The sequence below is a fragment of the Atta cephalotes genome, assembly GCF_000143395.1.
Source record: "Atta cephalotes unplaced genomic scaffold scaffold00031, whole genome shotgun sequence".
NCBI classification, from domain to species: domain Eukaryota; kingdom Metazoa; phylum Arthropoda; class Insecta; order Hymenoptera; family Formicidae; genus Atta; species Atta cephalotes.
In genome coordinates this window covers 3,231,186-3,253,115 of record NW_012130095.1, presented here as the reverse complement: position 1 = coordinate 3,253,115, position 21,930 = coordinate 3,231,186, and the positions used below count along the sequence as shown (strand labels likewise).

The window sequence follows — 21,930 nt, the reverse complement described above, 5'->3', positions numbered from 1 at the left end:
ACTACGTACTACGTACTACGTTACCGTACGTACGTACGTACGTACGTTACCCGTTACCCCGTCCTCCTCCTCCCTCCTCCTCCTCCCCTCCTCTCTCTCTCTCTCTCTCTCTCTCTCTCTCTCTCTCTCTCTCGAAATCTTTTGAAATCTCAACGCTAAAAAAAGGTCTGCCAGAAACGCGGAATTTCCCCAATGCGCCACTTCGCTTTGTGGTTGCGTGTAACGAAGGGAAGAAAAGAAGAAAGGCGTCCGGGCGGGAAACAAGAAGCTGAGTGGCTGTGTTCCGCTGTTCGTGAGGGATAGAACAAAAGGAAGGTCTTGGAACAATACGCACAGTGTGATTTCATCCCGCGCTCGGTGTGAGTGTTTCTCTTGCCGAGAAGAAGAATCTTCTACGGGCTCTCTTTCGAACATCGCACAATAAGAGGCCTCCTCTTGTTAAGAGTCGATGTGATAAGAACTTGTGTATTTCTAGCAGAAAATAATTGTCAAGTACCATGCCAAAAGTAGCTTCATTTTTCATTGTTCTTATAAGAGAACTGTCAGAACTGTTCCTCATCGATTTCGGTGGGCTTTGGATATGTTGCAGAGCATTAAAAGATATTAGAATATTTTTTATCTGCTTATCTTTAAAATATTCATTCTTAAAAATATGTGTGTGGATTTAATATCATTCACAGTGTTATATAATTCTCACTATGTTTATATGTATGAAAGTTGTTCTTTCTTTGTTTCGCGAGCTCACTTGTTTTTCTCGCTCGCAGGAGGTCTGCACTCAAGCGGTACTTTCTCACTTTATATAAATACCAACATGGTGAAAATTATTTTAACACCGAATGGTGTTAAATGCGTACCATTTACACTTGTATTTTTTAAAGTGCGCAATTCAGTAAGAAGAAATTTTTTTAGATATCTTCTTTTCTTTTTCTTTACGATTTGTTCTTCTGATTGATAATATAAATCTTTTTTTAACAAAAAAAAAGAATATGTGTTAATGATACTTAAATTTGCTTCGCATCGCTTCTTTTATATTAAATTTATACGTCCGATTTTATTTTTATTGTTACACTGAGAAAGACCTAATTGAAAGGGTTGAAATGTTTGTCACAATTTTTCTCAAGAATAAAGTATACGATTTCACACGCCTAACCTGTATTGGCTCGCATTGGCTGATTTATATCTATCCTTGGAAAAAAAAGATAGAATCAAAAATACAAAAAAATGTAACAGAATTTTAGTCTTTATTTTATTTATATTATTATTTGTAAATATTATTTCATTCAAGATGTTTTTTGTTATCTATTTCTTTTTTCTTCATAAATATGGGAATTTATATGATTTCATCAAGAAATGCATGATCTCTTTTTGCTGTCTTATATTAATAGAAATCGCGAATGTGTATGTAACTTTCTCATTCACTTCCCTACATTTTTCCCTTCTGCCGTTTCTCTCGTCGTGGCGATTCTTCCTGCTCTGCCAGGGACGGCGCCGGAAAACGAAAACAAATGTGGAATTTCCGCGATACGGCTGGTGGTCACGTACACGGAAAAGAGAAGAAGGAAAAGAGGAAAAGAAAAAGGAAGAGAGAGAGAGAGAGAGACAGACAGAAAGAGAGAGAAAAGAGAGGAAATGTAGAAAGGATCTGCAGTTGGTAGAGGTAAACTGAAACAATTCGTAAAGCCGTCCTGGCCGGCGTTTACATTCGTGCAGGAATTCGCAACTGCAAGATTCCGGACGTAACGGACGTGGATAAGAGAGACAAAGAAAGAATGGACAAACGGTGGTACGCGAAAAACGCGAGGATGCGCAAATGCCTGAAGGAGGCGCCGATATGAGGTGTAGATGATATGAAGGAAACGGCGTTCATCGGACAAATATACGCGACGAGATATTCGTCTGACGTAACGAAGAGCGTGAATACACACTGATACACATGCTATATTGTCGATGTTTTGCACGTTCCATTCCGGCGCGCGACGTTTTTCCATCCACCCGGATGCATATCTCACACTGAACCGTTTTGTCTCTGTACCAGCGAGAGCTTATGAGATATGTGAGGGGCTTTTTGTTTAACTTTTCCTGTCCCTGATACCAATTGACAGTGCAGCTAGTTTATTTGTATGTCGATACGACTGACTTAAAAATAAATGAAAAAGTATATCTCTTTTTTTATATTTACACGTTAGGTCTATTTTTTATTCCTGCTCTGAATTAGAACTTTCTTTTTTACTTTCGCCAAACATGTATATCAAACATGTATATCTATTTCACTTTAAATTTCAAACTCGTACAATAGTTCAGTTACAGAAAACAGATCTATTCAGATCTTGAATTCTTATTTTACATTTAGATGATTTCTCTCACCCTCTCTTTCTTTCTCCTTTTTTTTCTCTTTTTAATAAGATCATCCATATTTAATGTTTGATTTCTATACATTTTTAAATAAATTAATTTGTTTATATTTATAAAAAGTATTCTTGATTTTTATTCTTAAATTCAATTCCCCATGTGCAGTCGAACAGACGCGCCATAAACCTCACACGGAGCTTCACGCTGCGCCACCAGAGGGCGACGAGCTCGAACATGAACTCACGATCAAGATCGCGAAACGAGTATATAAAGAGACGCAGATGACCCGATATTGCCCAATAAGAGACCGAACAATTTCCCTAAAAACTTATAAACGTCAATCGACTTAGAAAGAATAACACCCGATCAATCAATTCTGTATTCGAGAGGATGGACAGGAAAGATATACGTTCACAAGATTTCTGAATATCAGTTATATTATAGTGGTTGCGTTTAGCAGAAAAATGAGCTGTGCAATTGATTTAAAAATTAAAACGGAAATAAGCAAAATAATGTAACAATGTAATATAACCGATATTTGAAAATCTTTTAAAAGAATAGTATTGTCCACTAATATAATAAAAGAAACGTATATGAACCTTTTGACACCGAATTTTTATTTGTGTATAATAAAATAATTCTTTAATAATAATAAATAATGTAAACACTGCACTTTTTTAGTTTGCCATTTTTACTTTTCGCGACGTATGTCTTTAAAAATCTTTAACATATCGATTTTACAAATCATTTTTAAAAATTCTAACATTACTAAACCGCTAATTAATATCGCATTTCCTACTAATTTTGCTACAACTATTTTCCTCTCAAGAGCATTATACGTGAAATCCGAATTCGATTCTCGACCTAACAATAAGTAATATTTTTCGCAATAAATTCTTTACAGGTTTTAATTTAATTTCGAGGAATTATTAGCATCTCAGATTAATTTAATTACAAGTTCAAAAGTAATTGGCGTGCAATCATAGTTCTGAAATAATTATATTTAAAATACATAAATGATAAAAACACAAATTATTTTCTATATAATTTTTATTTTTACAGTAGAAAATGTGTTTTTAAAGCAGAGAATTTGTATTTTAAAGAAAATAATAATTGTGTTTTTAAAGTAAATAAATATATAACGTAACCAAAACAAATTCTCTGCTATAAAAATAAAAATTATATAGAAAATAATTTGTATTCTTGAAACAGAAAATGTGTTTTACAGCTGAGAATTTGTGTAATTGAAGCAGAAAATACTTATTCTAGCCTCATTTATATGTTTCCTCTATGCCATCGATGTGACGGATTTCCTAATCTGAATAGTCATCAATTTTAACGATCAATATCTTGGTTCACGGGGTAGAGCTACACTTCTTTTGTTAAATTCGTTCATTTCGTATAAAAATCTAAAATGAGCTTAATTTTATCAACATCGGAGGTAAGGAGGCTAAATTCACAATTATTATTTATTATTTATTATTATCGAGACATTTAAACTGACTTTACCAATTTTGTTGTTTTGAATCGAGACACTACCGTACAGATCGCAATGCTTTCTGTTCATGTATTATTTTTATTTATTTAATTACGCGAAAATATCAATTAAAAGTATTTTATCAATATTTGAGGTAACCGAAGATATTATATATAGCTTTAGCCATAATTGCACTTATTCAACTTCTCCGCGATCGCCATAACCGTAAACTTTACTTACAATCTCTGCAGAATGTAGAATGTGTAAAATGTGCAGAACCGTCGTAGCGTTCGCAACGCTCGCTGACTACCATATGTGTGATGCATTGCTAGCACCACATTTGCCTCTTGCGTCAAAAATTTCAAGTATATTTATATAGTTTAGCTATCGCATCTCAAAAATCAATGAAATTAAGCTTATTCAATGCGTTTTGAAAGAAAAGAATCTGACAAAAAAAGAATTGCTCTGCCCCGCGAACCGAAATATTAAGCATTAAAGTTGACGATTATTGAGGATTATTAGGAAATCTGTCATATAGACAAAATAGAGATATATAATTGTACTGCTCTACATAATCCACATGAGTTTCGACTTTCCATGTGAAGCGACTCTCACTCCCGACTCTCACCCCCCCCCTCCCCCTGCAAAGGGGCACACAACTATAATTGTAGTTGTGAAGTTAGAAAATCTGTCATGTAGACAGTGAGGTGTATAGACTAGTGCTTATTGGTTCGGGGGTATACCGTGGCTCTCATTTCGCGTGGAAGGTAAATCTATGTCGTTTCGCGTTAAAAAACCTAACCTAACCTAACCTAACCTAACTCATTTTTTGGTGCGAGGTGGCCCTCATTTCTCGTGAAAGGTTATAAACTTATGTAGAACTTTGCTTCTTGAATGTACAACTTTCTACGCGAAAATAAAAAATGGGTTAGGGTTAGGGTTAGGCTTTTTTAACGCGAAACGATATGGATTTACAACTTTCACGCAAAATGAGGGCCACTTTATACTAAAAAATGGTTTTGATTCGGAAAAACGACTTTGAATCGCAATATTTTGCGATTTCAGTGACAGATTTCCTAACCTCAATAGTCGTCAATTTTATATAGAGCCTTTCAATAGGGACGTTCGAAATTTATTAGATCATAGTAGCCATGTTGTTAAAGTGACATCTGTCAAATTTGTTGTGAATTGTTTAGTAGTGTATGGCAAATCACATATGGAAGATCATAGTGTTGAGCAACGTGTGCAAATCATAAAATTTTATTATCAAAATCAGTGCTCCGTTCGAAAAATGTTCCGCGCATTACGTGATTTTTATCCTCGCCACAACCGTTCTGCCGAGTCGACTATTCGACGTTTGGTAGTCAAATTCGAATCAACCCGTTCGATAAATAATCAGCTAACACCAGTACGTCGCCGAAACGCAAGGTCTGCTGAAAACATCGCTACTGTGCGTGAGAGTGTACGGGAAAACCCGAGGCGGTCAATTTCTCATCGTTCACAAGAACTTGGTTTTTCTGCGACTTCAACTTGGAAAATTTTGCGTCGGGACTTGGGTCTGCATCCCTATAAAATTCAACTGACTCAGGAATTTAAGGTAAACGATCATAGACGCCGTGTGTTTGCTGATTGGGTTCTGGAGCAGTTGGAAGTTAACCCAAATTTCGTCAAACAAATCATCTTTAGCGATGAGGTCCATTTTTGGATGAATGGATATGTGAACAAGTAAAATTGTCGAATTTACGATATCAATTCACGAGATACATCAGTTCCAAATGCATCCCGAGAAAGTCACTGTTTAATGTAGATTTTGATTTGGCGGAATCATCGGTCCGTACTTCTTCCAAAACGAAGCGTTGCCATAATCGTCAACGGCGAACGCTACAGATAAGCAACTTCTTGTGGCCTAAAACGGATGATATGGATATCGATAACATATGATTCTAACAAGATGGCGGTATGTGCCACACACCGCATGCCACGATGGACATTCTGCATGAGCGATTTGAGGGCATGATTATCTCGCGCGGCAGCAACGTAAATTGGTCACCGAGATCGTGCGATTTAACGCCTTTAGACTTCTTCCTTTGGGGCTATCTTAAATCGCAGATCTATACGAATAAACCGCAAACAATTGCTCTCAAAGTATCAACATAACAAATGCCATCCAGCAAATTCAGTCAGATTTATGCGAGAAAGTCATCGAAAATTGGACCACCCGAATGTCACCAAGCGAAGCCGCGGCGGATATTTGAGCGACGTTATACTTAATGCCACAAAATATTCTATCAAATAAAAAAAAATTGAGTGGATATCTCACACACAACTTGTTTTATTTACATTTAAAAATCGAGCATCCTTATTGAAAGACCCTTTATCTCTGTTCATAGGCAGAGCGACACTTTTTTTGTCAGATTCTTTCGTTTCAAAAACGCGTCGAATAAATCTAATTTTATTGATTTTCGAGGTGCAGTGGCTAACTGAATAATTACTAAATTCTAAAAGAAGATTTCCCCAATTCCACGTAGCGACGATGACGATGTTTCTCATTACATTAAAAGATTCGTATTTTCAGATTCGTATTTTGCGTCGCAATATCTCCGCTCGTAGGGCACGTAGGGAAAAAATAAAAACACACTATACAACCGGAGTGTATGCTATCGATTAAGCGTACATAGAACGTGATCGATTCTGTCCTTATTGAGATATGATAATCTTGATCCTCCATAATTCGCCTCGCGTAAGGTAGCCACGATAGTCGCTTGGCTTAGTCACTAGTGAGCCACTACTGTGTCTCCAGATTCAAACAAGTATATCCAAGACTCTCGAATATCATTTAACATGATCCCCTCTTCGGCCGGCACATCCTCTTACAACTCGGATACCGTGCAACCAAAAGTCAGAGGAATTGTTGCCATCATCCAATGGCCAATCACCAGCAGCAGCAATAACCTCTCTTAAGCCAGCGGGCTCCGATTTTTCACAACTGGTAGAACCGGCTAGGAAACACCTGAGGATCAGATCCTCTCGGGATCAGATACCTGGCGCATCATCGCCTGCGGATCTCCGATCTATCGGAGTTACCGCCAGAGAGACCCCTAACACCCGGAGTAATCGGCGAGGTAGCAGCGATCGCGGTTTCACAACCAATACTCGGAAGAGCACTAGAAAGTTCTGCAGTGGAAACATCGCATCCTGCTATCTTGTCCTAGGCGGATGCCCACCACAATTCTTGCTAACTCCAAGCAAATTAAGGCTACCGAGCCATATCGCCAATCGCGATCGAGGTACCAGACACTTTTATATCCGCGATACTCAGACGGAACCTGATTGGCATATTCATAGAGAGAATATCAACGTCCAAAACCAGCCTCTGCCCGCCGGTCGGTCACATCCGAGGAGGAGGATCACAAGAAGGCGACATAACCGGCACATTCAAGGCCACACAATCAACAACAATCTAGCGACCGACAACCGTCGCTACTAAGTTCTTTTCAGGATTCGATCCCAAATATCTTGGGCATGGGTCTTGTGTTTGCACCATATATATGTCTGTCCTTGACAGGACGTCATTGGTTAGAAGAAATCACACTTTGCGCTTAATTTGTTCCCATATCAATAACCACCAAACCCATCTCTACTCATTCTACAACCTCGATTTAATCTGTATTCTGCAGTAATGATAATTTTTTATTTTAAAAATCAAATTTTGGTTTATTTAGAAAAAAATTTACCAGTGATGAAGCAATCTATTGCAGACTTATGTTTTGATATCTTATTCAAGTACACATTGAAGGTATTAGATGTACAACTTTGCTTTCGCCGTTTTTTTTCCGAAATTCGAGGCTTTATTGTAAAAAACTGGTTATACATTTATGATTCAAAGTATTGTCCATCGCTGGCCACTACTTTCTCCCATCTTTCGGGTAGCGTACGAATCCCGCGTCGAAAAAACTGGTCATCTTTTGAGGCTATCCACGAATCGATCCAATTTTTTACTTCTTCATAAGACCGGAAGTGCTGGTCAGCCAGGCTGTGTGCCATTGATCGAAACAAGTGATAGTCATACGGAGCAACGTCTGGAGAATACGGCGGGTGGGGTAGGACTTCCCATTTCAACGTTTCCAAGTATGTCTTGACCACTTTCGCAACATGGGGTCGAGCATTGTCATGCTACAAAATCACTTTATCGTGTCTCTCGTTGTATTGCGGCCATTTGTCTTTCAATGCTCGGCTCAAACGCATCAATTGCGTTCGATACCGATCGCCTGTGATTGTTTCAGTCGGTTTTAACAGTTCACTATGCCGAACTGGTCCCACCAAATACAGAGCATGATCTTGGACATCAAAATCACCGTTCTTGAAGCATTAAAATCACTCACGACATGTTCTTTCACTAATAGCGGCCTCACCATAAGTATTTGAGAGTATTCGATGAGCCTCAGCCGCAGATTTCTTCATATTGAAGCAAAAAATTAAAACTTCCCGCAAATGACGAGATTTGGCTCGTAAACTGACATTTTCAATCGAGAATAACTTTATGATGCAGACACAAATCGACTAATGTTTCTATGGGGTTATGTTGACAGATGCCCAAGTTTATTGTATGACATCTATGATCTATTTATTTCGACCACCACTTACCGCTAAAGCCATCTATAGGAAAACGGCGGAAACAAAGTTGTACACCTAATATAAAATATGTAAAATGAAAGGAAAAATATGTATAATAATAATAATCTTAACATCATTAACATTAAAATGTTATGAAAGATCAATTTTTTCAGTCATTGGTGTCAATGATTCCGCCATATTAGATATGAAACAAAAACGTATGAAACAAAAATGCATGAAACAAAAATAAAAAAAATATTACTGAAGTATATTGTATTCCCTAAGCATCGACCGAGCTTATTCAAAATTTATTAAAATTTGACTGAAAAAAAATTTTTTTGACTTTTAGCACAACTATTAATTTATTAGTATCTTGCAAAATAATGATAATTGTAAAAATCCTCGGTCAGTACTTAGAGAATACTATAAGGATAATAAAAAAACTAAAATTCAAGTCAATCCGATGAATACATCTTGAGAAACCTTCGATATCGTTTTGAAAAACAAGATTTCAAGAAAAACATATTTAAAATTCTACAACATAATCTTTATATCATATACTGCCTACAAATTTTGTAGGCTTTGTCAACAGAAACTAATTCGAATTTATATTTAAGATCTTTTGTTCCATATTCTACGGGTAGAATTTCAAGCTATTTTTTAAAGAAAAAATTTTTTCGATTTTTTTACAATTTTACATCAGTTTACTATCCCCTATTTTGAACAAAAATTTTAAATATTTTTTTAATGATATTAAATTAATTTATTGTTTTAGAAAATGTGTTGAAATAAAAAATGATTGATGAAAAATGAAAATATTTATGACAACACAAAAACGAGAATTATTTCTTTAATTAATCGATGGATTTCGTCTATAAATAATTCTAGTAAATAAGCTAAAAAAACACTTCAAAGTCCTGCAATGATTCCCACGACTCGTTATACTCAAAACATATTTTACATTCGTGATGATTAAAAAATATTTTGAGCCTTTTGCTCATCTCTGTAGTGTCAACGGGAATGTTTGATCTATTCAATAGCAAGATAGGACCAACCCCCGAAACGAAATTGGTGGTTCTAATAGTAGCAAATGAAGCAAGTCGCACAGTCGTTCATTAATCGAGTTGAGCCCACAGCTGATTAGCTCCTGATTTAATCACCTGGCTACCTGTACGCATATCTATCTCGGCCCATCCTCTCTCGTACGGACGGGATTATCCGTGAGATTATTATTGTTGTTTACTGCTAACAAACCCGGTTTATGGCCGAAGCGGAGTTACTGGAAAGTTTCCGTCGAACAATGCAATTAACACATCGGACATGGTCGATTACTCGCCGTACTCCATTGAGAGAAAAATAACGATGCTCGTTAACGCGCGATGATTAGGTCGGCTGACTGTGTGCGTCCGTGTATACAGAGGTACCTCGAAACCAGTCGAAACTAAAACGCCAACTAAGATCAATAACAGTTCCGAATTATGTTCCGAATAGAAAAAAATTGAGCTGAATAAATAATTGTGTTATTGGACACCAATTATATTGTGGAATACCCATCTCTATATACATACGCGTGATTATAATTATTTACGATGCACGAAGCACACAATTCTGAGTCACAAATTATATACATATCGTGCACAACGCGGTAAAAGTAGATTTATTGAATTATTATATATTATTTTAGATTTAAATATATGTTATTTCAGATAAAAAAGAAGCTTTAGTCTATAAAATATATTTATTTTCAGGATCATGGCAGATATGATGGAATTCAAAGAGTTCTCTTCGGCGGTGGCCTACGGTTTTGGCTACACAAATTGCTGCTGCTGGACTCGTTATCCTACTTGTCACACGGGCAATTGAGTCTCAGTTTAAATCGTATGATCCTGGTGGACGTTGACGATATATTTGTCGGCGAGAAAGGCACCAGACTGAGAAAAGATGACGTAATGGCATTGTTAGCTACTCAACAGAGAATTCAAGCTCTGGTGCCGGGATTCAAATTTAATTTGGGGTTTTCCGGGAAATATTTTCATCACGGGACAGCGGAGGAGAATTTGGGGGACGACATGCTTTTGGAGAACGTAGACAGGTACAGTAAATCCGAAAATTAATCGCGTGAAAGTGATGAATTCGGTGAATATTACATTACGTTAGAAGCAGAGATATACATATATTAAAGTATATGTTATTAAATATGTATTGGTCAACAGAATATAATGTTTGTCTCATAAATCGAAATATTTGTATAGCTTTAAAGGTAATCTAATTAGAATTATGATGGTAACTACAACAATTATGTAATTTATTATTATAACGCATACATTTAGAGAGCATAATATAAACTAAATTTACGGTCACGTCAACATCGTAGTATGTTTTATCGTATAATATCACGCAACAGCTTGTTATAATGCTGCCATAATCGTCTGCGACAAAACGTTACAATGTTACAATGCTATCGCAGTTGATCGCAGTGGCTCAAGCTAAAAAGATACAAAAGAAAATCCAAATTTCCATGTGTTTTGAGAAAATATTTTCTTATGCAATCTTCGATGTATTCAATGAAAATACTTGTTGTAATATCAAAAATTTACAATTTTTTTTAGATTTACGTGGTTTTCCCACATGTGGAATCACCAACAACCACATCTTTACGAGAATGTAACTCATCTACAATTGGACATGGCACTGAACAAGCAATTCGCAAAGGATCATGGTATACCGACCGGAAGCGGATACAGCGTAAGTCCACATCACTCCGGCGTTTATCCGGTCCACGAAGGCCTCTATGAAGCATGGAAGCGAGTATGGAACATCAAGGTCACAAGTACCGAAGAATATCCGCACTTGAGACCGGCTCGTTTGAGACGCGGTTTTATTCATCGTAATATAATGGTACGAATTTGGAAGTCACACAAATTCGTGTGTGAATTCGACCACAGTTATTGAATTTTTTTTAAAGCGAACATTCTCAACAATAAATATGTACAAGTTGCATACAAATGTTTATTGAAAATAACATATCGACCGTGCATTTTAACTGAATACCGATTATACTGTAGTTTTCGAAATACGAAAATCAGGCTTTTATCGCTCGCTAATTTACATGAATATTAAACACGTAATCAATCGTAAAATTTCATTAATAATTAATTTGATATTTATTTTATCAATGGTGAAATGAGGTATAAGGGATTGTATTATTTTATTGGATGCGATATATAACTCAAGTCTTGTATGCAAAATTAAGTTTTTATTGTCTGTATATTAAAATAAATACTTTGTATATTTTTTTAATTTTATACTTTATTTAATCTTCTGAAATATACAAATTATTTGATGATATTGCCGAATGAAAGCCTTTTTTATGTATTTCAAGGTTTTACCGAGGCAAACGTGTGGTCTTTTTACTCACACAATTTTTATTGAGAGGTATCCAGGTGGAAGGGAAAAGCTGGACGAGTCGATACAGGGTGGAGAACTTTTCCAAACGATCGTATATAATCCGGTGAGTAAATCAGCCGTTATGAAATCAATCTTTGCCGGATTCATTTGATCTTTCATATTATAGGCAATTCGCTTTTAATAGCTGTTTATCTGTAAAATTGATAATCTTCGTTATTAATTATTTTTGATATATTTTCATAAATTTTAGATTTTTAATATGATACTGATTAAAATATATGTATAGATATAAAATATATTTTATATCTCACTATAACGATACATGCAAGCATAAAATAATTTAAATTGTATATTACTTTTTCCAGATAAATATTTTTATGACGCATATGTCGAATTATGGAAACGATCGGCTGGCATTGTACACTTTCGAATCAGTTATAAAATTCATTCAGTGTTGGACAAATTTAAGGCTGTCTAGTGCACCACCACTTCAGCTTGGAGAACGTTATTTTCAATTATATCCCGAGGAAGCCGATCCAGTGTGGGGAGTGAGTGGAATGAATATTCAATAACTTTGACAGTGCTTCTATAACATTATTTTAATATCTTCTATTTATAGAATCCATGCGATGATCAGAGACATCAGAAAATTTGGTCCCGTAATAAAACTTGCGATCAGTTACCACGATTTCTAGTAATCGGACCTCAAAAGACTGGTACTACAGCATTATACACATTCCTGTCCATTCATCCAGCAATAAGCAGCAATTTACCAAGCCCCGATACTTTTGAAGAGATACAGTTTTTCAACGGAAAGAATTATTATAAAGGTCTTGATTGGTAAGTAATCAGAATCAGGAACTGCAAAAACTTAATTCTTTATTGCTGTAATATATACAGGATGTCGTATTTTAATTTATCTTGCATCCAAAAACTTTTTTATTTGTAATTTTAGAATAATGTTTTAGACAAAAATGTAATGATTTTGAAGAGGACGTATTTTTTTAGTCACATATTTTTCTTCTAGATGATGGCATCAAAAAGATATAAAGAACATCTTCATTAAAAAAATAAAATTATATGATTTTTTTATATACAGAATAATGAGATAAATCAATTGATAAAGAAAAACACATATTACTTATTTAAAATTTAGTTGCTTATTTAAAAAATTATCTACTTTGCCTATTTTTTAAAGTAACTGTTTTCTTTATACTAATTGACTCATCTTATTATTCTCTTTATAAAAATCAGTTCATAAGATACGATTATTTAAAAAATTAATAGTTTATGAAACATTTAATATTTCATGTTAATATGTACCAGAATAAAGTATAAAATATCTTGTGAATTATATATTAGTGTTTTGATAGCTTTACCTTAATACTTTTTATATGCAGAATACTTAGAGGAAGCATAGCATGAATCATAGATGTAAAAAAAAATCATTTAATTCCATTTTAAAATGTGATGATTTTCATATCTTTTTGGCGCTTTCATCTAAAAGAAAAATAAGAAATAAATTAAAATGGGACATTCTGCATAAAGCAGAAACGAAGTACATGACTTACATTGCTTTTATAGGTACATGAGCTTCTTTCCAGCATCAAAAAATGAAAGTTCTCGATATCTCTTTGAAAAATCTGCTACTTATTTTGACGGAGAATTAGTACCGCGAAGAGCCCATGCACTTTTACCAAGAGCTAAGCTAATCACCATATTGCTCTCTCCAGCTAGACGTGCTTATTCATGGTACCAGCATACCAGAGTACATGGAGATCCGATAGCGAACAATTACTCCTTCCATGCAGTCATCACAGCGAGTGATTCTGCTCCGAAACCCTTACGGGATCTTAGAAATAGGTAACATAATTGAACACGAACGCTTATGTAAGACGTATTACACTTAACAATGTATTAATAGACATTATTTGTAACAGTAATCAGTAAAAGTTAATGATCGTTAAAATAATTAATGCTAAAAAAATTTATATCTTTCTATAATTTTTATGCTTTAACAAAATATGTCATGTATTTTAATTGTCATAAGTTTCAAGACGATACTATTCAATTATAGGTGTTTAAATCCTGGAAAGTATGCCCAACATTTAGAGAGATGGTTATCATTTTATTTACCACAACAATTACACATTATCGATGGCGAGCAATTACGACAAAATCCTGTGGAAACACTGCATGAATTACAACGATTTTTAAAAATAACGCCCGCCTTCAATTATTCCTCACACTTGAGGTATGATCCGAAAAAGGGTTTTTTCTGTCAAGTAACTAACGAAGATCGCACTAAATGTCTTGGTAAAAGTAAAGGTCGCCAGTACCCACCGATGGAAGACAGATCGTATAAATTATTACAGGTAAAGTTCTTGTAAACTTTCTTTTTCGGCATATAAGATCAATCGTGTTTCTATTTACAAACATACTGTGTCTTTTGCAGAGATATTATTTGTCCCACAACACAGCTCTAGTAAAATTATTAAAGCGGCTTGGATCCAGAACGATTCCGCAATGGTTGAAGGAGGACCTTACCGATACTGTGATGACCTAGCAAACGCCAATCATATGAAACTTTAATGTTTCCCGGCTACTCGCTTCCGCTGTTAGCGAAATACGTCGCTTGCTAATGGAAGACTTGTAAAATAATTGTATATTCAAAACTCCACTGGATTTCACATCTTTAAAAGAAGGACCATGCTGGCCTATCTCAGTGGACTGGCCTAATGTAATTGAAGACCCTACAAAAGCTAGTCATATAAGCGATTTTACGAAGTCCCAGTTGTAATTGTCGATCACTGTTAAGCTAATAATACTAGTTTTATTATTATTATTATTATTATTATCCTCTTTATTTTATTATTATTATATTAATTATTAATGTATTACTATTATTATATATGTATTACTATTACTATTATTATTATCATTATCATCGTTACCGCGTCGTAGAAATCAAGGATATTAATCACTAGTGCCATTATCCAGCAATAATTAGGCCTTTCTATTTCCCCATGCATAAGTTGAGCAAAAAGTCAATCAATACATATGAATTGAAAATTATGTAAAAGAAAGATATATCTTTACAAAAAGTATTGACAGACCTGTTTTTATAAATTTTATGACATAAGAAAAGATTTCATATATATCAGAAAGAATGTCCATGATAGTAGAAATTTATAAAATATCTAATGCTGAACATAAATGAATTTTTGCTATCAACGCGATACGCGTGTTGTAACGAATGATATTGAAGAGTATCTTTTCGGCAAAATGCAATATTTCAAAAAGTTAAAGTTCACTTTTCTTAATATCAGATTGTCCAAAATCATATTGTTTTGAGAAATGTATATTCTTCATGTGTAAGGATCGATGAATTGTATTGCAAGATTTTTGAGCCAGACAGTTCATCGATCGTTCTTCTTGCACTAATCATCGGATCGTCCATGCGAGCGTGAGATTTCGGGAGTTTGAGAGCTTTTCTCTTAAACCCACCACTTTCGGAGATACAGTGTATATTAATTCTCGTTATATATTTAAGATCGATGACGATGACAAGAAATCTATGTATATTTTGACAATACTATTCTTGGTATCCACGGTGGAAAGGCCAACAAAAGATGTGTGATCGCGTCCGTTTGTACATTGATGTAACGCATTATTTTGATGTTAATATAGATGTATTATAGATATATAAAAAAATAGGGTGTAAACTTGAAACCGGCAATTCAGGTATATCCAAGATGAGTTTGGAAGTTCGCCAATCTCATCAGATGCGTTGATGAACATCCATTTGCAATAATCAACACTATCAAAGAGTTGAAACTCGTGCGTTTATTAGATTAATAAACAATTCTTTGGCGCACTATACAAATTACCCGCTGATAAATTGTATAAAAATATTTAAGATTTGTCACGATTATCGCGAATTGCGTATAGTGATACATCGTGGATTTGATCATTGTAAAAAGTAGAAATAGAATCTTATTTTTCAGCGGGTAAATCCAAATAATTACACAGTGATTTTTCGAAATTGTTTTTTAGCATACTTTTCAAATTCAATATATACAAAATCTTTATATTGTACTACTTGTTTGGAAATGATATTAGTATCATACAGTATTTATTTTACTTTAAAAAATATACATCGAATCGACCTAAGAAGATTTTGTTAGTCAAGAGAACAATAGGATCTAATTATTATATACGTATATTTTTTTATATTTATTTGTCACTTATACGTATATATAATATCATCTCCAATAATGTGAACTACATGTACAAATATTTTTAATAATATTGATTGTATCTGTGACCATATCTAATTGTACATTATAACGAATTCATGAGATTTCCAAATCTTATGGCAGATATCTGCATATAATATCTGCATATAATATTTGCTTGCCGCATTTTTTCTATAGAAAAGTGTATGAATATCGTATATATGGCCCATTGGGAAAAAGTTCAAAACGAGCAATATAAGATCAGGAGAGAATTTTTTTTGTTTGTAATTTCATCACACTATATTAATTGTCTCGTATTGTGAATGTTTCTGATGATGCCATTACATTGAGTGTTACATATGAAACAATGTTATATTTAGACAGAACCTTTTGTTATGTTTGTACGACTTGTTTTCATTTTTATACTGCCGTTAAAACTATGCCATTGTAACGTTTAACAAATCATGTACAAAGTTTATTGTTAGTCTTGTAATAGTAGTTACTAATGATAATGGTAATATCAACTGATCTGTTTTGTCGAATCGTGCCATTTTACCAATGTTGTATATATGATTATGATTATAATGTATCAATCGGATTTTTAGAGTCAATATCCTTAATTTGGTTCAGTATGGCAGTAGCAACAAATGTCCGGATTGCTACTACCTGACAATAACCTGATGGCAGACAAAGATAAGTAATAAATTCCGTGGAATTTATCAGAACATGATTATCGTCGCACATGTAAACAGAATTAGCATTAACATTACCTCATCACTGATCATTTTCTATTTATTTTTATCTTTTTATATTTGATATTTTTCTATAATTATATCTTTTGTACATAATTTTAAAAATCATGATTAAAATAAAAAGCAATACAATTACATGTATTACCAACATAGGTATTTAATTTTATGAATTAAAAATTATTTTCTCGTCTCATTTTGTACATATTAATTATTGTCATCAGTGGTAGTATACTCTCTGTTAATTGCTACAAAATTTCGCGAGTGCATTTGTTTGCGTATAAAAACGCACAGAAATGGCGAGCACTTTGTAAATATTCTGTTTCAATAGACTGCCCAGGAAAAGAAAATGCCATTGTTGTGCGAATAAACGAAACTGCGCGTAGAGGATGTGTGTACGACACTTCAATTATTTAACTTATGACTATTCTAATGTAAAATATTGTAATAATTGTACGAATAGTCTGTAAGTTCTAATAAAAGAAGCACCAAAAATCCTACACTGGATTGTTTTGTAAATAACATATTGATACTATGCAATATATAATACATTTTTTTTAATATATTTTGAATATCTTTCTAGTATATTTTTTTCTAATATATTTTGAATATCTTTCTTAATTTCATGTTTTATTTACAATTCATTTAATTCTCTTTATTCTTTTCAGATACACTTGTTACCTATTTTATATGCATCAACATCTTAGAACTGAAACAATTTTAAAATTATATTAAAATAATTTAAAACGATATGCGGTAAGTCCAGCTTTTTCATCTTCAAAGTTAATATTTTTAATCGTTCCAGTTCCAAGAAATTGATGTAGCTAACTTCGCTGTTTTGACATATCAATATCTTCTACGCATTTGAATCGAATCTTTTGTTATGGTTGATAGAGTTACTTATAATATATTTGCGCTGTAAGTCAATGAATCCTTGTTTATTGCAATATCTTTTATGGATTCGTCTGCAAAGATAGTGTCATCGTCGCATGAATCGCTCGATGAAGAATCCAAGCGATTTGGTCCCAACACAACTTTCAAATCTTCTTTTACAAATTCATGATGTAAATTCATAAATTTTATAGTCCTTCGAAGTTGATAATTCGATTCGTTCAAGTCCTTTCGATCTCCAGATATGTTAAAATATTCCGAGATTGGATTTTTGTCCTCAGCATTACAATCGATACTGAACTGCACGCTATTTTTCTCGATTTCAAATTCTTTCAAAATCTCTTCATTTATTTCTTCAATAGGATCTAAAGTACATTTTATCTCCTTTCCAAGAAATCTTTTCTCTCCAATTTCTGAAAGATCCTTGCCAATCGATTCACCAGCACCACCTCCATTTTCTATTAACGACGGAGTATTCCCAGATAAAGTATGTACTTGTCTCACTTTCTTTACTCTTGCTCCTACTAAATATATTATTGCTTTATCGAGAAGATTAAAAATGATTTATTCTTTGCATATTTCAAAGCTAATATCTTATCGTATGATAGTTATAAACTCTACTTTTAATATTATTTAATTATGTATATTTTTGTTTACCAATTATTGGAATAGTTAATGAAAAGTTATTGAGAAATATAATAATTGAATAAAAATACATATAAATATTTTTTAGTAATATATACTGAATTAAGATAGCGAAGAAAAATGTAAGTATATATTTTGAATTTTATAAATATTACCGACCCGGCATTGGAATTTTTGTAACATCTGCTTCAATTTTCACGTCTTGTTGGTTCATAATGATGGGCTTTTCTTTTTCAAGCTTATTGATTCTTTCTTGATATTTCAAAAATCTGAAATCAATGCATGGATGAAGTTCCGTGTTAGAAGTTGAGTCCAAGTAAAGGCAAGCACTATTAGGAAAGAAAAGTCTTTGCAGAAACGATCTTGATGGAACTTTATCGACAGTAGTGTTGCCCTGTGCATGATTCAAACATTCCGATCTATTACGGAGTATTCCGCAGCACTCCAGCATACCGAAGATCAGCAGCATTGCTGTGCCAACTAGGGCCAGCAATGCAGCCAAAGAGATTAATTGCCAAGAGAAATTCAATAATATCGTCACGGTATCCTCGTCTGTACGCATCGCGCAGAAGGGAGCAAGGATACTCCCAAGGATCGCGCAAATGAGATGTACGGCTACGACGTTGCAATAATCCTCCAGGATGCTGTGAAAAATCCACGTGGAGACGAAATGAAACACGATACCTCCCAGGGAGCCCAATACGATAGCTACTTGCGGTGAATAATCATTTGGTGCAGCTGACACCATTACCACGCCGGCGATCGTTCCTTGAATGCACCTCATTAACGTCCAATGATAATAAATATCATGGTCGAGGACGAAGTGTAGAGCCACGATTATCAATGTGCACGAGGACGCGGCTAGCAAATTGTTGACGTATGTGTGTGATGAGTCCCATGTGAACATTCGGTACTTGTCATGCAAATGCGAGCTCGTGTACAAACCCTGCAAATGTACGAAATGTTGTACACTAACAGTTAGCAATTCTTTTTTTGCAAAGAAAAGAAGGTTTTGTATTTACAAATTTAGCTACATATAGTTGATTTATTTAATTTTAATATCTTTAAATGAAAGTAACAATATAAAGTTAAAGAGTGACCCCAAAAACATACATTTTTAGCCTATATATATTTTTATAATATTATTTACGGTAGATAAGAAGAAATATGTTTTGAAAACCTTTTTATGCAGAATTTTAAGACAAACAAGTTTTATCTTAAACATTTTTTTCTTATCTGCATTCGTTTTTAAAAAATTCAGAAAAAATTTCTTTAGGAATAGTTTTAACCCTTTAAAAAAATTAATCAATAAGAGTGGATTAGAAAACCATTCTGACTAATTCTAATCCAAATTTTATTATTATATATTAAGGAATTATGAACTTTCTTTTTGTGTTAATGCTTGAACAATATTGAATCAAATAGCATCATTTGGCATACAGTTTGGTTCGAAATTCGATGGTCACAAAATGGGCTTTTTGGAATCGCTATATTCTTACATTTAAAATAAATCTTTACTTAATGTTATGCGTAATGCTGGTGCCAGTATTTGGCACTGATATCCATGATCATTTTTAGATTTAAGAATTTTCTGTTTTAAATCCAACATCCACAATGCTAGAAATCGATCTAAAATCTCAAACAGAGAAAAAATTAACAAATCACATTTGAACAATTTAGTCACATGACAAGCGATGATGAGCAATTGGTCAATTATTTCTTCCGAGGTCTCGAATCGATTTCTAGCATCGTGGACATTGGTCTTATATATATTAGGTGTAGTAAAAAGAAATCTATTATTTTTGCATGAAATTGAATGGAAAAATAATGGATTTTTTTACTACACCTAATATAAGAATAAAATATTTCTTTTAATAATAAATATTATTTCTATATTGATTTTATTTCATGGTACATCGAATAATACCATATTTGAGAAGAAATTTTTTCTATAGATGCAAGATTTTCATAATGTGCTAAAGAAACTTAAATTTTTTTCCACTTGACAATTATTGTCCGGAAAGTTCGTGCCGATTTTGAAGAAAAATTCAAACGCAGAAGATTTAAATTTTAGTATACATTTATTAAATTATATAGATTAGTCGGCACGAACTTTCCGGACAACTGAATATAATGTTAAATTATAAAAAATTAAGTATTTTTTATTCTATTAATTTTATTAATTTGACGGTCGCGTTCAGCAAGATATTTACTTGAAGCCCAGTGAAGATTAACAGTAGACCTCCGAAAACGTTCCGAGCAGAGCCGAGGATGGTGTTCGCGCCGTCCAAGTTTTTTTTCAATCTGAACATTCTTCTGCCAAGAATGATGCATCCGATCAGGCCTGAGAGTCCTCCGATGATGTGAATCACTGCTGCACCAGCTTGATCCTTGAAGACTACCATCTTTCCACCTAATTCGTTCTCCGCCATCCATCCTATCCATGCCCAATGGATGAGCAATGGTTGGATCAGGCCTGACAAGAGGATGCTCACCAGCAAGTATCCTGCTATGTGCATCCGGCCTGCGACGGCGGTGGTGCAAATCGCCGATGCGATTGCCACTGCCTGCCATCCCACGATCGCTTCGTTCTTGTCAATCGTTGGATCACCGATCCAATGACCCGCGCCGATCAGACCAATGATATCACCGTTATAAGCAACGAGGAAACCCGTTAGGAAGTACATAACGGTAACGCAACACAGATCAACTGCATTTTGAAGAAGTATCAAATTAACGTTAATCGGCACACTGCCAATCTGAACGAGAACAAAGCCGATGCGCAGCAGAATTGTCAGGACGAGACGAATTAGCGAATTCCAATGGAGATGTGTGGTAGAGACAGTATAGTTGCCGAATGTGTGAGGCTGAATGGCATAATCATAATAATTCTCGGCGTAAAAATAGTCTTTAGTAACAGACGACATTCTCTCTTCTCTTGAAATTGGGTGTCTCTTCTATACGTTATCACGTTATCACGTTATCATATCGTTGTTTGTCGTAGTCGAGATATGTTTCAAAATTTGATACATTTTTGCGTGCGGAGGTGACGTTTCTGTTGGGGTTGGAATGATTGACAGGAGATTGAAATTGCACCTGAATGAAATAGCGTGCATAGTTGAATTGTCTGTTGTTTTATTGAAAAGTATTGTATTAAAGTGATTTTACAGACTTCTATACAGAAGTATATAAGGTGCGTTCGGGAAGACACTTTGTCATTCTATTTTCATCATTTATTAAACATAAAATAAAGATGAAATAACATAAACAGCGATAATAACATCTCCCCGAACGCACTTAATATAATAATTTTCTATGGCTGTGTTCCAAAATTGACTGCCAGTACTGAGAATCTATAGTGCATGTGACGTGAATTGTAGATTTCTAGCTCTGACAGTAAATTTGGAATGGAACGCAATCTATATATAGAAGTCTGTAGATGACACCAAAGCTGCGTTCAGGAATATACACCAAATGCTTTCAAGTATCATTATATTATGCTCGTTATTCATCGAAGATTAAACAAAGATAAATTGATATATGAAGGTACTCGATATGT

General features: G+C 34.2%; 2 protein-coding genes across 2 annotated transcripts in view; one reads left to right on the top strand and one right to left on the bottom strand.

The window, feature by feature from the left end:
* LOC105621000 (bifunctional heparan sulfate N-deacetylase/N-sulfotransferase) overlaps positions 1–14,414 on the top strand; it is an 85,290-nt gene extending 70,876 nt beyond the window's left edge. Inside the window, exons 5-12 of the mRNA XM_012202477.1 lie at positions 10,189–10,532; positions 11,050–11,338; positions 11,823–11,951; positions 12,214–12,396; positions 12,468–12,688; positions 13,433–13,711; positions 13,926–14,223; positions 14,304–14,414. Coding sequence (XP_012057867.1) covers positions 10,189–10,532; positions 11,050–11,338; positions 11,823–11,951; positions 12,214–12,396; positions 12,468–12,688; positions 13,433–13,711; positions 13,926–14,223; positions 14,304–14,414 — 1,854 coding nt within the window. The remainder of the gene's footprint in view (positions 1–10,188; positions 10,533–11,049; positions 11,339–11,822; positions 11,952–12,213; positions 12,397–12,467; positions 12,689–13,432; positions 13,712–13,925; positions 14,224–14,303) is intronic.
* Positions 14,415–17,735: 3,321 nt separating this feature from the next.
* On the bottom strand, positions 17,736–21,298 carry LOC105621034 (ammonium transporter 1 member 3-like). The gene is made up of 3 exons (XM_012202510.1): positions 20,585–21,298; positions 18,531–19,317; positions 17,736–18,247 (listed from the first exon to the last, which is right to left on the bottom strand). Exons 1-3 carry the CDS (start codon positions 21,296–21,298, stop codon positions 17,736–17,738), a joined length of 2,013 nt encoding a protein of 670 aa, XP_012057900.1.
* Positions 21,299–21,930: the final 632 nt, after the last annotated feature.

Excerpts from the sequence above, each read along its gene's own strand:
- LOC105621034 (XM_012202510.1), bottom strand. The coding sequence starts at position 21,298 with ATGTCGTCTGTTACTAAAGACTATTTTTACGCCGAGAATTATTATGAT. Across the intron at positions 19,318-20,584 it reads TAATCTTCACTGGGCTTCAA|GGTTTGTACACGAGCTCGCA; the intron begins GTAAATATCTTG and ends GTACATTTGCAG. Across the intron at positions 18,248-18,530 it reads TACAAAAATTCCAATGCCGG|GAGCAAGAGTAAAGAAAGTG; the intron begins GTCGGTAATATT and ends TATATTTAGTAG.